This window comes from Camelus ferus, chromosome 9 (genome assembly GCF_009834535.1).
Source record: "Camelus ferus isolate YT-003-E chromosome 9, BCGSAC_Cfer_1.0, whole genome shotgun sequence".
NCBI classification, from domain to species: Eukaryota; Metazoa; Chordata; class Mammalia; order Artiodactyla; family Camelidae; genus Camelus; species Camelus ferus.
Genome location: NC_045704.1, coordinates 36,638,644 through 36,659,559, shown reverse-complemented (window position 1 = coordinate 36,659,559; position 20,916 = coordinate 36,638,644). Strand labels below are relative to the sequence as shown.

At 54.8% G+C, this 20,916-nt stretch overlaps 1 protein-coding gene across 6 annotated transcripts in view; it reads left to right on the top strand.

Annotated features, from left to right (window-relative positions):
* The window catches only part of KIFC3 (kinesin family member C3), a 34,848-nt gene extending 14,086 nt beyond the window's left edge, over nucleotides 1–20,762 (top strand). For 5 of the 6 annotated variants that reach the window (XM_032486416.1, XM_032486417.1, XM_032486414.1 and 2 more), the window contains 16 exons: nucleotides 9,156–9,221; nucleotides 9,784–9,927; nucleotides 10,061–10,300; nucleotides 10,799–10,972; nucleotides 11,412–11,559; nucleotides 11,642–11,772; nucleotides 12,905–13,016; nucleotides 14,288–14,469; nucleotides 14,803–14,907; nucleotides 16,756–16,886; nucleotides 17,471–17,594; nucleotides 17,834–17,963; nucleotides 18,052–18,281; nucleotides 18,649–18,783; nucleotides 19,235–19,343; nucleotides 20,158–20,762. In XM_032486416.1, the coding sequence (XP_032342307.1) occupies nucleotides 9,156–9,221; nucleotides 9,784–9,927; nucleotides 10,061–10,300; nucleotides 10,799–10,972; nucleotides 11,412–11,559; nucleotides 11,642–11,772; nucleotides 12,905–13,016; nucleotides 14,288–14,469; nucleotides 14,803–14,907; nucleotides 16,756–16,886; nucleotides 17,471–17,594; nucleotides 17,834–17,963; nucleotides 18,052–18,281; nucleotides 18,649–18,783; nucleotides 19,235–19,343; nucleotides 20,158–20,183 (2,187 nt within the window). In that variant the 3' untranslated portion in view covers nucleotides 20,184–20,762. Of the gene's footprint in view, nucleotides 1–9,155; nucleotides 9,222–9,783; nucleotides 9,928–10,060; nucleotides 10,301–10,798; nucleotides 10,973–11,411; nucleotides 11,560–11,641; nucleotides 11,773–12,904; nucleotides 13,017–14,287; nucleotides 14,470–14,802; nucleotides 14,908–16,755; nucleotides 16,887–17,470; nucleotides 17,595–17,833; nucleotides 17,964–18,051; nucleotides 18,282–18,648; nucleotides 18,784–19,234; nucleotides 19,344–19,914; nucleotides 19,944–20,157 lie in introns of all 6 variants that reach the window. The other variant, XM_032486415.1, reaches the window with a different exon arrangement.
* The last annotated feature ends 154 nt before the right edge of the window (nucleotides 20,763–20,916 follow it).

Sequence of the window (20,916 nt, the reverse complement as noted above, 5' to 3'; positions counted from 1 at the left end):
AAAACTGGCAGAAAATGAGAGTCTGGCACGTGTGCATGGGAGAGAAGGGAGTCTCACACCTCTAGAAGCAGAGAAAGGTGAAGGGTTATGCTGGCCAGTGTCGTCTCCTTCATTGACTGGCCAGGGGTCTCTGGGGCTCCAGTGTCCCTTCAGGCTGACCACTGGCCTTCCTCTGTATGCCTGGCTAATTCACTCTCTTCTCCCCACCTCCTTTCCTGAGGCTTAGCTCCCCACTCTGATCATCGGTGTCTGTCTCTCGTGCCTGTGTCTGACTCTCCCCACTCCCCCAAAGTCCCCAACCCTGTCTCCACACCAGCCCTGGGGCTCTCTGTGGAAAGCCCTGCCTTTGGGCGGGGCCACCTTCTTTCTCTGGGATTACCCAGCATGTGGACCTTCTGCTGGAAGGAACATTACTGAATACTGGGACTTGTTCTCAGCTCCAGGGACAGCAGATCATTTTCATGAATTTTTTAAATGCAGCATCCAGCTTACAGGTGTGCCCTCAAGAACTATCTGTCCTGACCACCTTTCCCTTGCAGAGTTGGGTTAGCCTCCTTGGGGCATCCATAGCACCCCGTGTCTCCCTCTTATACACTGACCCCATTGTTTGCTGCCTCTAGGCCTGTCTGCCCAACTAATGGGAGCTCCTTACAGCAGGTGTGATACACCAGCTTTCTATCACTGTTGCCTCCTGCAGTGCCCGCCCGCCTGCCTTCTTCAGATGTCTGCTGAGTGTCTTATGCACAGGCACGCAGCTGAGCACGAGGGATGTCCAGGCAGACGGGCATGCCCTAGCCTGTGGAGACTGCAGTCTAGGGGAGGACAGATGTCTGTCACATGCACGCACGTAAACTGGGAAGAGTAACAAGCGCCCTGCAGGTGGGCGCGCGTGCAGCACGTGAGGGCTTGTACCAGGGCCTTTGTCAGGGAGAGCAGAACCTGCAGGGAGGTTATAGACAGTCTCCCTAAGAAAGCAATGCTGGAGCTGAGGTTTGGCACAGAGCAGAGGAAGTACATTCGTTCTAAGCTGAGGGAACAGTTAGCGCAAAGGGACTGTGGCATGAGGAGCAAAATGAGTATTAGGGGGAACCACAGCTCATACAGCTGGAACGTGGCATGAGGGGCTGGCCTGTGGGACTGTGGGCTGGTCCAGGGCCCTCCCTGCAGGACACAGGTCTGGCCTGTGGCAAGAGCTATTCCTTCCCTGACCTTCCCCGGTTTAGATTGTCTGGGCACTTCACTTTTGAAACAAGTTTTGTTTTTGTTTTTGCTAAAGAACTTTACTGAAATATAATTCACATACTGTAAGGTTTACCTCTTTAAGATGTACAGTTTATGGTCTTAAGTATATTACAATGGTGATGCAGCCATCACCACTATTTAATTTTAGGACATTTTCATCATCCTACAAAGATCTATTAAATCACTCCCCATGTCCCCCTCCCCACAACCCCTGACAACCACTGATCTACTTTCTGTTTGCGTGGATTTACTTTTTCTGAACATTTCATATAAATGAAATAACAATCTGTGGCCTTTTGTGACTTTAAACAAATTTTTAAGAAACATTTTTTCCCTTTAATTAGCAAAATTGACTTACTTTTTAGAGGGGAAATTGAAGGTCAAACTTCTCAGCCTTTTTGTTGTCTTGAAGCCACAGCTCTCCAGACATTCCTGGCCCCCCTCCTCCCCTCACTCCCCCACTCCTCTGGATGATTTGGAGATTTCAGAATGGTTCCTGGTCTTTGCTCATGTTTTATTCCTGAACTTTCTGACTGCCAGCTCTTTTCTGAAACTATCTCAGGAGATGAATTTGAAGCTCCAGGTCTCTGAGCCACTCTTTGGAGGGCCCGACCCTGTGGCGCTGTGGCCAACCACTGGGGCCCAGAGCCGGCTTCAGGTCCTGACTTTGGTACTACTCATTTGCTGTGTGACCTTGGGCTAGTGAATTACCACTCTGCACCTCAGTTTCCTCATGTGTAAAATGGACATAATAGCAGTACCTGATGAGATGAGCCAGTATTATTGGTGTCACCACTGCCACCACCATCATGGTCACTGGGACAACAGTTTTGGATTTGGAGTCATGTGAGCAGGGCTCTAGTCCTGGCCGTGCAGCTGTCACAAGTCACTTCCTCTCTGAGCCTTCATTTACCAGTCTCTAAACTGGGTCCAATGGATGTTGCTTTGTGGTTATAGGGTAGATCCGTTATGAAACTGGACAGAAAAATGGATGGCAAACTGTAAAGTACAATGCGTCATGAGGTGTCACTTCTGTGTGCTGTGGTCTCCTATCAGTGTCGCTGTGGTTGGACACAGATTGACCTTCCTGGTCTTCCACTGAGTGTGGCTTCTCTAAGAAAAGCCCACAGTGGGATACACTCACCTTGTCCCCAGACTTGTCTAGACTCGCCTTCTGAACATGGCTGCTTTCCCACGTCGCTCGTCCTGAAAGGCCATGTAGCCTAGTGGTTATGACTGAGGGCTCAGCGGAGGTCCCTCAGACCCGAGCTCCTATTCTAGGCCCACCACTTAGTGGTCAGGGGACCTTGTACGAGTTGCTTAACCAAGGCTTAATTGCTTGGAACCTCAGTTTTTCTTCCTGTAAAATGGGGATAATAATAGTACCTACCTCATAGGTTGGGGGGATTAAAAGCAATGACCTGGTAAAGCCCCCTTGCCCCGCTGGCAAAGCTGAATTAGTAAATGGGGCTGCCATTATCACTGTTGGAACCTGGCCTTGGGAGGGCTTTGGGAGTCTTTTCAGGCCTCCACATGGATATGTCAGATGGAGATGTTTGTACTGACCGGCAGCTCACTGTGCTCCCGTGGGGAGCACTCAGGCCAGAAGTCCTCCGTCTTGGGGCACCCAGCTGAGCCAGACTGCCTAGGATGCCAGTCTTGATCTAGTTACTGAGGAAGACTTTGGCTAGTCCGGATGACTATCCTCGATGTTGGCCACATCCTGGTGGCCTCGAGCTCCCCTCTCCTCTTGTGGATGTCCCTTGTGCAGTGGCCTCCACACTTCCAAGGCTCCTGCCAGTGTTACACACGCCCAGTCTGCACCCCATCTTTTACTGCCCCTGCACCTCAAGATAGAACCTTTAGAAAATATGCCCAGAGGCCACAGAGTGAGAGACTAGATCTAAGCCTTCACATGTGCCTTGTTTGTTTGGCCTGCTTTTTTCTTTTTTTTAACCATTTAAATAATTTTTAGTAGAATACTCATCAAATTTTCCACCTTAACCATCTTTAAGTGTATAGTCCAGAGCTATTAAGTACGTTCACATTGTTGTACAACCATCACCACCATCCATCTCCAGAACTCTTTTCATCTTGCAAAACTGAAACTCTGCCTGTTAAACACTAACTCTTCAGTACCCCAGCTGCTAGCAACCACTGTTCCACTCCGTCTCTATAAATTTAGCTGTTCCAAGAATGTCCCATTGTGGAGAATCATAGTATTTGTCTTTCTGTGTCTGGCTTATTTCACTTAGCATAATGCCCTCCAGATTCATTCATACTGTAAATGGCAAATTAGCCTTTTTTAAAGCAGAATAATGTTCAGTTGTATGGATATATCATTTAGCTTATCTATTCATCCATCAGTGGACAGCTGGGTTGCTGCCACCTTTTAGCTACTGTGAATAAAGCTGCTATGAACATGGGTGTGCAACTATCTCTTTAAGACCCTGTTTTCAGTAACTTTGGGTATGTGCCCAGAGGTGGAATTGCTGGATCATATGATAGTTCTATTTTAAAGTTTTTGAGGAATCTATCATACTGTTTTCCACACCGGGAGCACCATTTTACATTCTCACCAGCAGGGCACAAAGGTTCCAATTTTTCCATATCCTTCCCAATGCTTGTTATTTTTGAGTTGCCTTTTTTTTTTTTATTAATAATAGCCATCCTAATGGGTCTGGAGTGGTATCTCATTATGGCTTTGATTAGCATTTATCAAATGATTAGTGATATTTAGGATCTTCTTATGTGCTTATTGGCCATGTGTATACTGTCTTTGGAGATATGTCTATTCAAGTCCTTTGCCCATTTTGAATCCGGTTGTTATGTTGTTGTTGAGTTGTAGGAGTTCTTTATATATTCTGACCCTTATCAGATATGCAATTTACAGATAGTTTCTCCATTTTATGGGTTGCCTTTTTACTCTGTTGATAGAGTCTTTTGATGCACAAAAAAATTTTATTTTGGTGAAGTCCAGCTTCTCTATTTTTTCTTTTATTGCCTATACTTTTGACATCAAGAAACCATTGCCAAATCTAATGTCATGAAGCTTTTCCTGTATGTTTTCTTCTAAGAGTTTTATAGTTTTAGCTTATACGTTTAGGTCTTTGATCCATTTTGAGTTAATTTTTAATATAAGGTGTTATGTAAGGGTCCAGCTTCATTCTTTTGCATGTGGATATCCAGTTTCCCCAGCACCATTTGTTGAAATGACTGTCCTTTCCCCACTGAATGTCTTGGCACCCTTGTTGAAAATCAATTGAGGGTTTATTTTGAGGGTCTCTATTCTGTTCCATTGAGCCATATATCTGTCTTTATGCCAGTACCACACTGTTTTGATTACTGTAGCTCTTTAGTAAGTTTTGAAGTCAGAAAGTGTTAGTTCTCCAACTTTGTTCTTCCTTTTCAAGATTGTTTTGGCTATTAGGGGTCCTTTGAGATTTCATATGAAATTTAAGATAGATTTTTCTACTTCTGCAAAAAGTGTCAGTGGGATTTAGACAGAGATTACATTGAATCTGTAGATTGCTTTGGGTAGTACTGACAGCTTAACAGTATTGTCTCCAGTCTATGAATGCAGGATGTCTTTCCATTTACCGGTATCATCTTTTATTTCTTCCAGCAAAGTTTTGTAGTTTTCAGTGTACAAGTCTTTTGCCTCCTTGGTTAAGTTTATTCCTAAATATTTTATTCTTTCTGATGCTATTGTAAGTGGAATGACTTTCTTAATTTCCTTTTTGGGTTGTTCAGTGTTAGTGTACAGAAACACAACTGATTTTTATGTGTCGTATCCTGCAACTTTGCTGTATTCTTTTATTTGTTCCCATTGGCCTGCTTTTTTAAATGATCAAATTAGTTGCCACCATTTAAATCTTAGTTAAGTTCCCATAAAAATCTGGACTTCCTTTTTTGTCATAAAATTTTGGAAGATATGGCATCTCTGGGCTGACGTTCCCACATGCCACCCAGTAGCAGCTCCTGCCTTTGGTGGAAGTGAGCATCCTGCAGCGTGCCCAGCCTCCACCACCCCTACTGCCCCGCGCCCTGTCTGACAGCTCACTCACTCACAGACCCTGCTTCTCCTGGCCCCTCATGCATTCAGCGCTCTTTCCACACGTTTACTGAGCACCTACTATGTTCTCAGGGAGTATAATGCTGAAGCAACAGACAAATGCCCCTGCCTTCACAGACTTTCATTCTAATAATAGAACTTCTTACATGCAGGGCCCTGTCCTAAGTAAGCACTTTACCTATATTATCTCATTTAATCTCACTTAATCTTCAAGATGTCCTCAATGAGGCAGCCTCATTCCACAGCTAAGGAATGGAGAGGCTTGGTGTCCAAGGTTGTCTGCCAGGTAGGGTGATGATTGTATTAGAAACCTGGGCAATCTGGCCTGAGAATCCATGTTCTCAACTGCCCCGCAATGGCAGAAGGAAAAGTTGGCAGTGGAAGCAGGATGGGATGGACGTGGCCAGACGGGCCTGGTCAGTGGTCATGTATGTAGCCAGCAGTCAGGTCTCACGGGAGGCGGAGTGTTGGGAACAGGATGGGGTGCTTCCCTGGGCTTCCCCTCGGGCCTCTGGGCAGTGTTTCCTTGGGACCTTCTGGATCCCAGACCCTCTTGCCTTCTCAGTTCAGCAACGCCTCGGTCTTGTCCCTGGGAGAGCTCTCCGTTCCTCGGAAGACGGCTGTTGATGGAAGGCCAGGCTTGGTGGGAGGTAGGGAGGTAATCAGTAGGTTGTCCGTGTCAAGAGGAGCAGACAGCTGGGAAAACACAGACCTGTGCACGGCAGCCCCACCCTCTGCTGAGCCCACTTCTCCTGGGAGATATAACCGTGGGTTTGGGTCAGGTCAGCAGATAGGCCCCAGCTCCCAGTTCTTCCCCGGGGGCACCCCCTGCACCAGGCCCGTGGCTCAGTTTCTCCAGCTGACAAGGAGCCAGAGGGGAGGAACCCTGGGGAGGGCTGTTGCACAAATCCAGCCTGGTCCCTTCTTGACCCTGGGGTTGACCTCAGGCTGTCCTGGGACTGTCACAACAGCCTGTCAGGAGCCCGTTTGCCCCTTTGGCCCTGCTTTTTGCGCTCAGGAGCGTGTGTGCTGCCCCCTCACTGTTGCTTCAGGTTCACTGTTTGCTGTGTGCTGGTCACCTTCTGAGCTGATGGAGAAGGTACGTCCCCTCTTTGCATACAGATGCAAGTACCAGGGCTGACTCAGAGCTGTGCCGGGAGGGTGAAAGAGGTGCCTTCCTCCCGCAGAAGGCGCTGCTCTCTGGTCAGCTTCACCCTTCCGAGCCCGCCTCCCAGCTGCGGTTCTCTCTCTGTCTCTTTGCCCACTGTTTTCCCACCTGTTCCCCCTTCCAGGCTGAGACTAACTGCCGTCTTCCCCCCCACCCCCCCGACCCCTGGCCCTCCCAAAGCGATCCCTCTGGGTGGAGGGCAAGGGTCCCACCCCTGGGCAGCACGTGTTCTTATTTCCCAGCCCCAAAGGGAGCTAGCCGGCCAGGGCGCAGTCACCGTGCACCGTCGGGTGGTTTGTGCCTGACAAGCCCCCCTGCAGCATTGGTGGGCTGTGTCCCCCCACTACCTGAGACAAGCCAGAGATGACTGAGTGTCGGACACCTCTGACAAAAAGGGTCTTTTGCAGCCTCTTCCTCATCCCCTAGCACCACCCTCAGCCCACCCCACTTGGCAGCCACCTCCTTTGGGGACGCCCCTCAGAGGTTGCAGACAGAGGCTAGGAACACCTAGAGTTCCAATTGTGATGTAAGAAGAGAACAGGAACTGGACTGCAGGCAGGCGGCAGGCAGGCATCCTGACCCCCATGTAAACACTGGAAGACCCCTCTTTCACTGCATCGAGGTCTGAGTGTCAGTGGTGCTGGGGACAGAAGAGGTCAGAGCACACCTGGCCCGATGCTGAGGAGGCAGCCTGTGTGGGGAACCAGCTCAGTGCAAGTGAATCTCCCTGGGGTGATTTCTGAGGGAGGGAAGGGAGATGGGGGGCCAGCAGCTTTTCGAAAGGAGGTAGAATCCACCTGTATGAGGATGGGGAGAGTGCAAGAGGAATACATATTATTTGAATACATATTCTTTACCCTGCAAAGTGTAAAGAATTTGTCAAACACAATTCTGCAGTCCAAGGACCTCTGCTTTTTGTATTGCATACTCAATTTTGTTTTTGGATTTTTCTTTGACTTTATATGTTGAGGAGCCTTTCCCCACGTCATTTAAAACTCCTGATAAACTAAGTCTATGAGTGAATGTACTATAATTCACTGACCATCCCCTAATGTTGGGCATTCAGGTTATTCCCAATTTCATGACTAAGGAATGAAAGTTGGCCTTATTCAAACCGTCCCTCACTGCCCTCTAGGGTGAAGGAACTGAGCCCTGCATGCACCAGGCTCTTAACAGAAGAGGGATTGGAGCGGGCAGAGGAGCGGCACAGGCTTTACTGCTGGCTTGGTCCATGCCCAGCGCGTTGCCAGGAAGGGACCAGGAAGGGTGGGGGAGGTGACAGTGACCTTCTCGGTCGCAGCCCTCAAATCACTTGCTTGTCCACCAGGAGGCCTTGGGCATCCAGGTAGGGCCTCCCAGCCCCTCTCTGGGTCTTGGGTCTTGAAATCCGCCCCTCCAGCTACAAGTGTGCAGCGCTGGTGTCACTGGCCTTTCCCTTGGAGGCGAGATGCAGCCTGTGGACCCACTGCCCCCGCCCCAACTGCTCAAAGAGGCAGCGTCTGATATGTGGTTCAGCTGCCTCCTCCAGCCCCAGGAGACAGTGGGCTCTGAGCCCCCAGACTGCTGATGACATCTCAGCGATGTCCACACACACCCTGAAAATCCCAATGTCTGGCCTCTCTTGAAAGATCAGAAATTTGGTGACACTGGGCCTGTGTCTCTGCTCAGCTACAGTCCTCTGCCTCCTTCAGGTGGCTGCAGGGCGTCCAGCCCTGCACTGCCCCTCACCCACCTGACCTGGCCGGCCCCTGTGGGCAGTGGACTTTGTCCCCTGATGTGAGGCAATAAGAGCCCAGTGTTTCGTGGCCTGCTCGTGTAAATTGCACCTCCTTATCCTCCACGGAGTGAGTCTGACTCTCACCGTACCTTTTCCATCATGCGGTGTGGTCATCACAGAATGTTCTGCAAAAAAAAAAAGCCCAAACCTGCTCTGATGAATGCTGGTGCCAAAATCTTTGTATTTGGGGTTATTTCCTGAAGGCAGATTCCTGGAGGTGGGCTGATGTGGATAAGGGTCCCGGCCCGCGGGGACCTTGCTCTCTCAGGGCTGGTTTCCCTGCCCTGCCCTCTGGCCGAGCCAGGTCACTCTTGTCTCCTGATGGGGTGCACACCCCTTCTCTTTCTAACAGCCTCCACTGGCCACGGCGCTTTGGGAAGGCAGACTGGGAGCTAGGGTGGACACAGGCCACAAATGTGCCCTGGTCATTGGTAGATCTGTCTCCACAGGCAGACTCACCAGGAACCACTCAAAGTGGAAAATTCTAGGGGCTGATTGAGGACCGATCCAGGTCTCGTAGTGCCTGGTGTTTATACAATTTGGGGGCCCTTTTAAGAAAAAAAAAAGATACACAATTGCAAATACAAAAGTAGGTGCAGCCTGGGCAGGGGCCTGTGCAAGGCAGGCGTCCTGAGGGTCAGCCTCCTGAGTCTCCCGGTGTGCTGCACCTGGCGTGGACCCTGGGTGGCGCCAGGGCCACCTCTGCTGCATTTGCTCCCCAGACTTTCCTGAGAGCCCAGGCTGGCTGGGTCCTGGGATGGGAGAGGGTGCTGAGGGCTGTCAGGACCAGGCACCTGAAGAGAGGGCTGGGGCTGTGGGGTTGGGCAAGAGGCTTGGGGAGTGGGCTGGAGGTGAGGAACAAAGCTCACTGTGCCCCGGCTTTGTGTTGGCAGGTAGAAAACCTGAAGGAGAAGCTTATAAGCCAGGCCCAGGAAGTGAGCCGCCTTCGATCGGAGCTGGTGAGCTTGACAGTGCCATCCTGAGGGGGTGGGGGGGCTGGCCCGTCCCTGTGCATACCGACACTTCCACGTGAGGGGTGTCACCCCATCTCCTCCAAGCCCTCAGGTCCCACCCAAGCGGGGCAGCATCCTATCCCAGAAACACTCCCTGGATACCAGTCACCACTCACTGTGCCCTCAGAGGCCATGTGACCCATAAGGGAGGGAGGTTAATTCTTGTTCGCTGATGTAAAGTGGAGTGTGAACTCTGTGTATAAATACTACTTTCCTTGTTACTTTCACACTCAGGAAAATAGAATGAAAGGGGCGGATGCAGCCGGGAGCGGTTCCTGTTTCACCACCTTTCTCTGTCTCTTCCTCTCCTCTGTCTTATCTTTGTCTTTATCTCCTCTGGAGCCCCTTCTGTCTTTTCTCCATCACTGGCCTTTCTTTCTCTTTTCTCCTCTCTTTTTCCACAGCCTCTCCTCTCTCCCCGGCCCTTGCACTGTCTCTGCCTCCTTGCTCCGTCTTTCCCCTGATCTGCCCTCACCACATGCCCCCACTCGGCTCTGGCTCTCTGCAGGGAGGCACCGACTTGGAGAAGCACCGGGACCTGCTGATGGTGGAGAATGAGCGACTGAGGCAGGAGATGCGGCGCTGCGAGGCGGAGCTGCAGGAGCTGCGGGCCAAGCCAGCAGCCCCCTGCACGGGCTGCGAGCACAGCCAGGTGAGCCCAGGACCAGGGTGGTCCCAGGGGGCTCTACTCCCAACAGTCACCCCAGTTCTTACCAGTGGCTCTTGCTTGCTAGTCCCCATCTACCTCCCTCACACCTGTCCCGCCCCCCGTGCCTCCTCTACAGGAGAGTGCCCAGCTCCGTGACAAGCTGTCCCAGCTACAGCTGGAGGTGGCGGAGAACAAAGGCATGCTGTCAGAGCTGAATCTGGAGGTGCAGCAGAAGACTGACCGGCTGGCCGAGGTGGAGCTGCGGCTCAAGGACTGCCTGGCCGAGAAGGCGCAGGAGGAGGAGCGGCTCAGCCGACGCCTGCGCGATAGCCACGAGACTATTGCCAGCCTGCGGGCCCAGTCACCACCCGTCAAGGTGAGCCTGGGGCCAGGAAGCCGCATGCAGGACCCTGTGCACCCCTGGACTGTGCCTCAGCTCTGATCCCTGGAGCCCAGGATGGGCCAGACATAGGAGGGGCTTGTCTTGGTGACTAAGTAGGCATGAGTACCTCCAGGTCTGCACTCAGTCTTATCCCTTCCCCTTCTTGCTGTACAGGGCCAGGCATGTCTAGGTATCCAGCATCTGATGCTTGAGGTGCCCGTGTGACAGGCATGGACGTGATGCATTGTTAGATTCTGCCCTTGTCTTTGCCCTTCTTGTCTGTTCTGTGCCCAGTCTCTGGCCACAGCCAGGCTCATTAAGATGAGAAGATTCCAGGAGGCCCTTACAGCGCTCTGGAGAGCCGGGACCTCATGGCTCCTCTAGTATTCTGGAGGCTGTTGGTGGGATGTTCCTAAGGGTCCCCTCAGGACCCCAGGGTGAGGTCAAGGCACCTACGCACCTTGGTGTACCCATCTGTCCTTCCCCCCACAGTACGTCATCAAGACGGTGGAGGTGGAGTCATCCAAGACCAAGCAGGCCCTCAGTGAGTCCCAGGCCCGGAACCAGCACCTGCAGGAGCAGGTGGCCATGCAGAGGCAGGTGCTGAAGGAGATGGAGCAGCAGCTGCAGAGCTCTCACCAGCTGACTGTGCAGCTCCGGGCGCAGGTGCGCGGGCCAAGTGAGGGGGCGCGTGTCTATCAGGGGAGCATGTGCGCGTGGGGTTCGAACGCCAGAGGCCGGCCTTTGCTCGGTGCAGCGGCTGAGCACTTGGGTTCCAACAGAACCCAGCTCCCAGTGGGGCTCAAGAGGCCCTTTGCTCAGAGCCCAGCACACACACTCTTGGAAGGATGCTCTAGTCAGTATCATGATGAATGCTCTCCCCTGCTCTCTTGGGGCCCGTGGCTTGTGCAGCTGTTATGTGCCTGGACCCAGGTTGGTGCCAGCCTAATGCTGGGCAGTAGTAGATGCACGGAGCTCCCAGCCTTTTCAGGGAGAGATGGCAACCCTTCCCCTCTGGTGTGGGTGTTCACATGTGCCAGGCGTGAGGGGTGGGGCTTCTTTCCCTCCCATGGCTGCGGCACTGAGCTTCCGGCCTGGCTGCCAGATCGCCATGTACGAGTCGGAGCTGGAGCGGGCACATGGGCAGATGCTGGAGGAGATGCAGTCCCTGGAGGAGGACAAGAACCGGGCCATCGAGGAGGCCTTTGCCAGAGCCCAGGTGGAGATGAAGGCCGTGCACGAGAACCTGGCAGGTGAGCTGGCAGCCTGGGCCTTAGCCTGCCCCGTGAGGCAGCCCTTCACCCGGTCTGCCTCACACCCCTGGTGTCCCTGCAGGCGTCCGGACCAACCTGCTGACACTGCAGCCCGCCCTGCGGACCCTGACCAATGACTACAACGGGCTGAAGCGCCAGGTGCGCGGCTTCCCTCTGCTGCTACAGGAGGCGCTCAGGAGCGTCAAGGCCGAGGTGAGCACGGGCCGCACAGGCAGCTGCGGCGCCTGCCCAGCGCTCCCTGCAAACACTCAGCCAGAGCTCCCCCGACGGCAGCGCCCCTCCCACACACACTGCCGTCCCCAGACCCTGCTTGAAAAACTGTCTGGTCGGGGGAAGGTAATTTGGGCATCTGTCTTGTTATGACTCTTAAAGCCAAACAAGTTACATACAGCTTTATGTCCAGTACATGCTGGGCAGAGCTTTATATCTCAAACATGCTACATATATTCTTACATCTGTTAGGTTTAATTCAACTTTTTCAAGCTGTACTTGCACAGTATGAGAATAGCCAATGTCTCTTAAGTGCCTCCTACGTGCCGAGCTGTTTATAGCCGTCGGCTCCTTGAATCTGTATGACAGCTCTGCAGGATAGAGAGACTGATATATTTTGGGAATCGAAAACAGTTCTCCTTTAAAAAATTGTGTCAATAATACACAGACATGTTGAAAGTACAAACTCCACAGAAAGGAAAGGAGAGGCTTCTCTCTGCCACCCAGCCTGCTCCTCGAAGGCAGCTGGTCTCCCAGTATTTCCCCTGAAGGGTGTTCTGAGCATGATGAAAACTGCTGATGGATACATACATGTATGCACACTTCCCTTTCACCCAGCAGAGGGGAGCAGGTGTACGAGTGGTCTGCAGCTTGTTCTTTTCCTTATGAAATGTAACCTGGCCATTTTTACCTACCAGCTCCTATAGATCCACAGGTTCGATGTTGTTATACCCATTTTACAGATGAGAAAAGGCTGGAAGCCATAGAGCCAGTTGCTTCTGGTCTCCCAGCTCCTCAGGGTAGAGCTGGGATTTGGGTCCAGCTGAATCATGTGGTCAGCCAGGTGCTGGTGCTCTGGAGTGAAGGCTGAGTCCTATTTACCCATCAGCAGAGCAACCTTGAGCTATTGGTTTAGCCTCTCTGGGGCTTAGTTTCTTCCTCTGTAAAATGGGCCTGGTCTCAGTACCTACCCAGAGGGGTTATTGGGAAAATCTGACGTTGAGTCCTCAGCCCAGGCGGGAGGGAGGCAGTGAGCAGCCTGTCGGGGACAGGCAGTTGGGCCAGCGAGGCTGATGGAGCTGACCCCCTGACGGCACTGCGCGTCCCCTACCAGATCGGCCAGGCCATCGAGGAGGTCAACAGCAACAACCAGGAGCTGCTGCGCAAATACCGCCGGGAGCTGCAGCTGCGTAAGAAGTGCCACAATGAGCTGGTGCGGCTGAAAGGTGACTGCTGGGTGGGCTGGGGGGTGCCCAGCAGAGGGGCCCCTGACCTACCTCGGAGGTGATCTGCCCTTCCCCACGGCCCCCAGCAGCACTCCATGGAACTGTGCCCTGTCACTGAGGAGCGACTGTGATTCCATCTTTGTAGATAAGGAAACCAAGGCACAGAGAAGTCACAGGGGATTTGCTCAAAACTGCATGGCTAGTGGTCCACCTGGGATCTCTCCAACTCTGCCCCAATGCCCGTGGCAGGCTACCAGGTGGCTGAGGGGTGGGGATTGAAGTAGTGGTGGTGGGTGGCTGGAATGCCACTTGTAACTTAGAGCCTGGTCAAGCTTGAGACACCACCCATTCACTGCACACAGGTCTAGGGAGTGCCTGCTCTGTGCCGGGTGCTGTTCAGACACTGAGAGGATATGGCTGTGGGCCCCACATAACCCATCCCTGCCCTCACGGTACTCATTTCAGCTGGGGGAGCAGAAAGTGATCATTATCCACCCAGAGAACCCCATCACTGCCCCTTTACCTGGGCTGGGGAGGGCCTCTGTGAGCCTCTGGGTATCTGACAGTTGGGAGTATTGGGGGGCTTCCTGGAGGAGGGGAAGCTAGGACTGAGACCTGGACTGTGAGCTGGAGTGGACAGGGGGAGGGAAGGCAGGGCCATGCTGGTTGTGGTGGAGAGTTTTCCTTTTAGGAGCTCTGGGATCCCACCTAATGGCATGAAGCCAAGGGGGTGGCATGATCAGATCTGTGCCCCAAACACCCCTGGATCTCCCCTGTTGCCTGTGTGCATTCCATGTGCTACCAGTCATGCACCCTCTGCCTGGTCCTGTCTGCCCATCTGATTCCCAAGCCCTGTCCTGGCATTGCCAGTGCCCTTCTAAGAGTGATAGAACAAGCCCCATGGCTAACTGGGACCTAAGCCCCTCTTTGTGTAGCTGAGGAAACTGAAGTCCAGATGTGTAAAGAGTTGTCCGTTATGGTATCCCACCCAAACTGGGTGCAATGTCTGAGCCCCACAACTGACTTTTCCTCCATGTCCCCAAGATGAGGCTCCTACCCTCAGCCGGTTTGCTCAACAAGAAAGTATTTTGATACGTGAATTCATACTATAGTGTGAGTGACTGATAACAGCTTTTTGGACCACCTTGTCCTGGAGGCCTTGCTTAGAAGGCAGAGGGCTCCTGAGCCACTAGCCAGCTATGGACACCAGTGTGGAGGCAGTCTGGTCTTGACCTCTCCTGTACCCTTCTCTCCTCCCTGATCCAATCCAGGGAACATCCGGGTGATTGCCCGTGTCCGGCCAGTCACCAAAGAGGACGGGGAAGGGCCCGAGTCGACCAGTGCTGTGACCTTTGATCCTGACGATGACTCCATCATTCACTTACTACACAAAGGAAAGCCTGTCTCCTTTGAGCTGGACAAGGTCTTCTCCCCACGGGCCTCACAGCAGGATGTGAGTGTGGCTCTGCCTTCATTTGCTGACCCACCTTGAGAAGGGGAGAAGCTGGGGAAGGGCTCCAGAGCTCCGGAGCTGGGTGGCCCTTTTCTTAGGTGCTGCTGGATAGTAACTTCCTTTCAGAACAGCAGAGCAATGAGATTGCCCACTGATTTCTAGTGTAAGTGATTTATTAGTCACAAATTCCTCCATAGTGACCTTGTTGCCCACAATAACATGTGCTATATTGTTGCCAAAGGTGGGGAGTGGTCAGGGGGAGATGCTGGTGGGGGCCCCTGATCCCAGCAGCCTTGGCAGCCCCGCACCCTCCATCCCACGGCCCCTCTGCAGGTGTTCCAGGAGGTGCAGGCCCTGATCACCTCCTGCATCGACGGCTTCAACGTCTGCATCTTCGCCTATGGCCAGACGGGTGCTGGCAAGACATACACGATGGAGGTGGGTACCCAATGGATGGGGCAGGGGTTCAGAGAGTGAAGACCACCCTCTTGCTGCCATTATGGGGGCTTCCCTCATGGGTCTCGAGGTTCTGCTTGGGGCGTGTTGTGCCTCACCTGGTCTTCACAGCCACCTCGAAGCAGATCTCAGAGTTACCTGTGTTAGCCCAGGCACCAGGCCTGAAGAGGGGGCACCTGGCTCAGGCACACCTGCATGGCCCCAGTAGGTACAGAGGAGGGGAAGGTGTGCCGACAATAACCTCTGGCCTCAGAGGGGTCTCGGCCTGGGCTCCGAGTCCAGGGCAGATCACTGTGACATCTCTCAGGACTGGCTTTCATTTCACCCACACACATTTACTGGGCTCCTGCTATGTGGCTGCCCATGCTGGGCCCTGTGGGTGTCAGGGTGAATGAGGGTGGGTCTTGGTTCTCAAGGAGATCCCCCGGGAGCAAGAGAGATGGGCTGGTGAAGGCTGTCATGGGCCCCCAGCTCTTATCAGGCCTCATCTCCCCGCCTGTGCCACCTGCTCTCTGTGGGTGTGGCTGGGAATGGAGTGGGGGTGTTGAGAGGAGGAAGAAACTTGACTGTAGATCAAAATGGAAAGCTGGCCCCAGGCATGTCTTTGGTTTGTTAGGATTTCCCTGGCTCTCGAGGGGATGCTGTGAGATCCCCGGGTAGGAGAGAGGGGCAGGTGTCCTGGTGTCCTACTGGCCCAGACTGTTGGGCGCTTTTTGGGGAGGCTGCCATGGTGGTCCTTTCTTCCTCAATCTGGACCTTCTTTTCCCTCAATTCTGGGATTGATGAGACTGATTAGTGGGAAGCAGGCCAAGCAAGACGGGGGTTAAGAAGGAGGGAGTGTGTGCAGCACTTCCTCGGCTCCCAGCTGTCTTGGGTGCTTAGAATTGAGTGACCACCGGGGGCATCTTTCCTCCAACACATCCCTGCTGAGGCCCCATGTACACAAGGCACCAGGCCTGGCATGGGGCACAGCCATGAGCTCAGAGTGCCTGCCCCCACGGGGCCAGCCCACCAGCGGGGAGATGGCAGTGCACACAGCAAATCAGGAAGTGTCCTGCCAGGTTCTAGGGAAAAGAGTCAGCCAAGTACGAGGAAGCAACGGTGAGGGACGAATCGGGCGTTTGCAGGGAGAGGAAGCCTTCCTGAGGAAGTGACATTAGTGCAGACACCTAAGGCAGTCACAGAGAGGAGGGATAAACACTCCAGGCAGGGGGAACAGCAGAGCCAAAGCTATTAGCCTGGAGCATGCTGGGGAAACTGAGGCCTGGCAAGGAGGCCCCAGTGGCAGAAAGCAGAAGAGGGTGAGGTGGGGAGGTGCCATCAAAAGTGAGGCCCAGGTGAGGATTCCAGATTTCTTTCTAGAAAGGCCAGCCAGCCCATCTAGCCCCGGGTCGCTTGCCCACTCTGCCTGTGCCTCCCCTGCCCCACCCACGGAGCCTGGCTCATGGCCTACCTGACATCGAGCCCCGTTAGGCAGTGGCAGGGAAATCATACATCCCCGGTGCCCCTCCCAGGTGGCCCACTAAGGCCAGGTGTGTATCAGCAGCCTCTGTGTGCCAGCCGGGCCAGACGCTTCGAGTCCCAGGCCCAATCCTGGCAGGTGGGGCCATTTTAAAGGGGAAAATGAAGCCCAAGGAGGTGAAGCTGCTTGTTGCTGATGGCGTTTGCGAGGGCAGACCAGCATGCAGGTGAGAGCTTCAGTCAGGGAGACTGGCCTTCGAGGGGTAGCCAGACCAGGTGGGGACCACAGACACAATGTGAGCATTTGCATGGGTCAGTCCTCGTGGTAGGGAGAGGCCTGGCTCACTGGAGCCTTGATTCTGTCCCCAGGGGACCACTGAGAACCCAGGCATCAACCAGCGGGCCTTGCAACTGCTCTTCTCCGAGGTGCAGGAGAAGGCATCAGACTGGGAGTACACCATCACCGTCAGCGCGGCCGAGATCTACAACGAGGTTCTCAGGTGAGGGGCCCTCAGGTGGGAGGTCCTCAGGTGGTGGCCCTCAGGTGGGAGGCCGTGGCATGAGACTTCCTGGGCAGCTTTTAGTCCTTAGGGCTGCATGGAACCACATGAGATGGGAAGAAGGGAGGCAGGGCAGAACGTCCTGACTGAGCCCAGGGGCTCCACTGGTCCCAGGCCCCTCCCCTCCACTAACAGGCAGGAGAGAGAGGGCTCTCTGAGTCCACCTGGGATACCCAAACTGAGGCGCCCCTTTTCCCCTTGAGATGTCCTCACCCTACCTGCAGGCTGCACCAGGTAGTGAAAAGTGAGACTGGGGTCTTGGGGGCACCTGCCTACAGAGGGTAGTGCATCGTGGGGCAGGAGTAGCATCACCACAGGACTTTTGAGCAGCATTGCCTCTCTGCCCTTCATGAGCCTGAGTGCAGGGGAGGGGGTGGGGGAGTGGGGGAGGAGGAGGGGCTTAGCCTGGTCCAAGAAGGCTTCTTGAGGTGTGATGGTTGGGGGAACATTCCAGGTTGGGGGCAGGTGCAGTGCGGGCCGAAGGCAAGCTAGGAGGAGGGAGTGACCGTCCTTCCTACCCTCAGGGACCTGCTGGGGCAGGAGCCCCAGGAGAAACTGGAGATCCGGCTGTGCCCAGATGGCAGCGGGCAGCTGTATGTGCCAGGGCTGACTGAGTTCCAGGTGCAGAGTGTGGAGGACATCAACAAGGTGTGGGGCTGGGTGGGCCGGGGGCGGGGAAATGATGGGAGGCCCCGCCCACAGCAGAGCTGCTTCAGAGAAGGACAGAATAGGGGGTACAGGCTCTGCCAGGTTCCCAGGCCTCTCTGAGCCTGTTTCCTCCCCTCTATGGGGCAGGTGATGCCCCTCACAGGGGTTCTCCAGACAAGTGATTCCAAAGACCCCATTCCAAACCCTATGCCTCTGCCCTCCCTGCCCCTTGGCCCCAGGTGTTCGAGTTTGGCCACACCAACCGTACCACGGAGTTCACCAACCTGAACGAGCACAGCTCACGATCGCACGCCCTGCTCATCGTGACAGTGCGGGGCGTGGACTGCAGCACGGGCCTCCGAACCACTGGTGAGTGAGGTCCACAGGCTGCCCGGCCTGAGCACCCCCGCCCCCCTCTCCTAGGGTGGCCTTGACCTGCCCAGTGCCCTCCCTGCAGGGAAGCTGAACCTGGTGGACTTGGCCGGATCAGAGCGCGTGGGCAAGTCGGGGGCGGAGGGCAGCCGCCTGCGGGAGGCGCAGCACATCAACAAGTCGCTGTCGGCCCTGGGGGATGTCATTGCTGCTCTGCGCTCCCGCCAGGGCCACGTGCCCTTCCGCAACTCCAAGCTCACCTACCTGCTGCAGGACTCACTCAGTGGGGACAGCAAGACCCTCATGGTGGTGCAGGTGAGGGCCTCAGGTGGGCCGGGTGGGGTGGCCATCAACATGTAGGGGCTCAACCAGGTCTAAGAGCAGGGACCCCCTCCTTCCCCTGCTGCCCAAGTACCCCCACCTAGGCTGTGCAGGAAAGGGCCCCTTGTCATCAGCTCCAAAGTTAGTGACATGTGTACCCCCCAACCTCCCTGTCAGATCTAGCCACGTGCACCCCGTGTGCTTGCAGGTTCCTCCATTTCTGTCACCTTGGTTGCCCTCCCTCAGTCTTCTCCAGATAGCCTTCTAGAGTCCCCTGGCCATGAGCTTGCTTTGGTACCCCTTCCAGTTCTGTGAGGGCAGCCAGCTAGTTGGGTAGGGAGTGAACTTTCCTGTCCCCTAGGTGTCCCCTGTGGAGAAGAATACCAGTGAGACGCTCTACTCCCTCAAGTTTGCCGAGAGGGTGCGCTCTGTGGAGCTGGGCCCCGGATCCCGCAGGGCAGAGCTCGGGTCCTGGTCCAGCCAGGAGCATCTAGAGGTACGAGGACCGCCACAGGCCTGCCAGGGCCAGCGGTGGGTGAGCAGGAGCGGGGGGCTGGGAGGGGACTACAGCCTGGAGTGGTGGAGGAGGGGCAGATACCAGAGGGAGTGGAGCCAGAACATGAGCCCAAACCCAGTAGCCACCAGTCAAGGTGTTTCCCCTTGGCCTCAGCGGTACCTGTGCGGGTCATCGGCTAGATGGAGGTGGGTTGTGGGTGGGATGTGGGGCGGGGGGGGGGGGGTGCAGGCTGGCACACAGGTGCTCAGGATTAACTTGTTTACTTTATATAAATTATCTCACAATTCCCCCCACCCCACGGTTATTGTATCATCATGCCTATCTTGCAGATGAGAGAACAGTTTCAGGTGGCTGGGGAGGGGAAATACTTGGGGCGGAGGGCGGGGCAGACCCAGGGTAGCCCCACCCACCCACCCTTCTCTGCCCACAGTGGGAGCCGGCTTGTCAGACCCCACAGCCCTCAGCTCGAGCCCACTCCGCCCCGGGCTCCGGGACCACTAGCCGCCCAGGCTCCATCAGGAGGAAGCTGCAGCCCTCGGGTGAGTCTTTGGGGAGGGGGCCAGGGTGGCGTAGCCTCCCCCACAGCCCAATCACAGCTACTGGGCTGCCCTTATCTGAATAGGCTTTTTCTTTTTTTCCCTTTTTTTAAAAAGTTTATGAAACTTCCCCAGAACCTGTTGCACAATCTCACAACCTTCCCTGGCCCTGGGAAGTAGGGCAGATGGTGCTGCATCCATTTTATAGACAGGAAATTGAAGACCCCCTTGGAGATGGGGTAGTGTGAGGAGGGGCCCAGCCCTCTATGCCCACAGCAGTGTTGCTGACTTGAGGCCCAGGACACAATTCTCCGATTCTCTGAGGCTGGGCTGGCTGGGCTCATGCCGTACACACCCTCCAAAGCAGGCCTCAGCTCCTGGGGCTGGAAAGGACAGGGTTCACCTGTCCCAGATGAGTGAGCCAGGCCACAGGGCTAGAATACAGGGCTCCAGCCCCAGCTTGGCCTACTCACAGGAGGGTCTGGAAAATGTTCTGAGTTCAGAGGGAGAGGGGGCAGCAGGGTCCTGGCCCAAGACGAGCCCACCAGTGAGTTGCCTGTTGCTTTGATTTCAGCCTGATGGCTGGGGCTGTAGAGTCTCCAGGTGAGTGTGGGGCCAGCAGCCCAGGGCTGCCCGCCCTCCTGCCTGCCTGGCCGCCTTGGGTTGCAGGGCTGTGCCGGGACCTGGCTGCTCAGGGCTGAGTCTGTCGTTTGCTGCCTGCTGCCTATGTGCTTCTGCCCGCCTCCCTCCTGCTCTGGGACAGAGGCTGACAATCCTGGTACTGACGAACCCCTCCCCTCCCCTCCCTCTCCCGCAGGGAAGACGAGGCCGTTGCCTGTGTGATGGAGAGATCCACCCTGCCAGACCAAAGACAGGGTCCTGACGCCTGGCAGGCCTGCTCCTGCTGCAGCGCCTGGAGCCCAGGAGGCAGAGGCCAGAGAAGAGGCTCCTCTTTTGCCCTGTCTGCCTTCAGAGATGAGAAACATGTTCAGAAGGAAAAGGTGTCTCTCGGCTGTGGTTCTGGGCACAAATGGCAGGGGCTGGAAGGGCAGGCCTGCGCCATCAGAGTGGGCCCTCATGGCAAGGGCGGGTGTGTGGGAGGCCTCCCTTGTGGGTGGGCTGGGGAGTCCCCGGCAGGCACAGGAACCACTCTCCTCCGGCTCCCAGGGAGTAGCGCATCCCTCGGGGTGTGTACATAGTGTTCCCAGGTGTACATAGGAGCGCGGCCCTTCCCGCCAAGGGCTGGGCTGTATTTATGGCAGGAGGCCAGTGGGCAGGGACTTTGCTGCTTCCCTTCATCTGCCTGGCACCAGGCTGTCTCCTTACTCGCTGGCCTCGATGTTTTCCTCCCTCTGAAATCCTATTTAAGAACTTTTGGAAGCTTAGCCATTTTTACTTATTAAAATAACCTTTTTACACAAATGTCTGAAAGAGTTGGTCTTGACTTGGGGTAGTGGGGTGAAGGAACCCACTGCTGGCTGGGCACCTACATCATTTGTCATGAACAGTATCACTCAGTGTGGTTGACCTGCCTTACCTTGCTTGACTGACCAAAAATTGAAAATTCCAGTCCGGG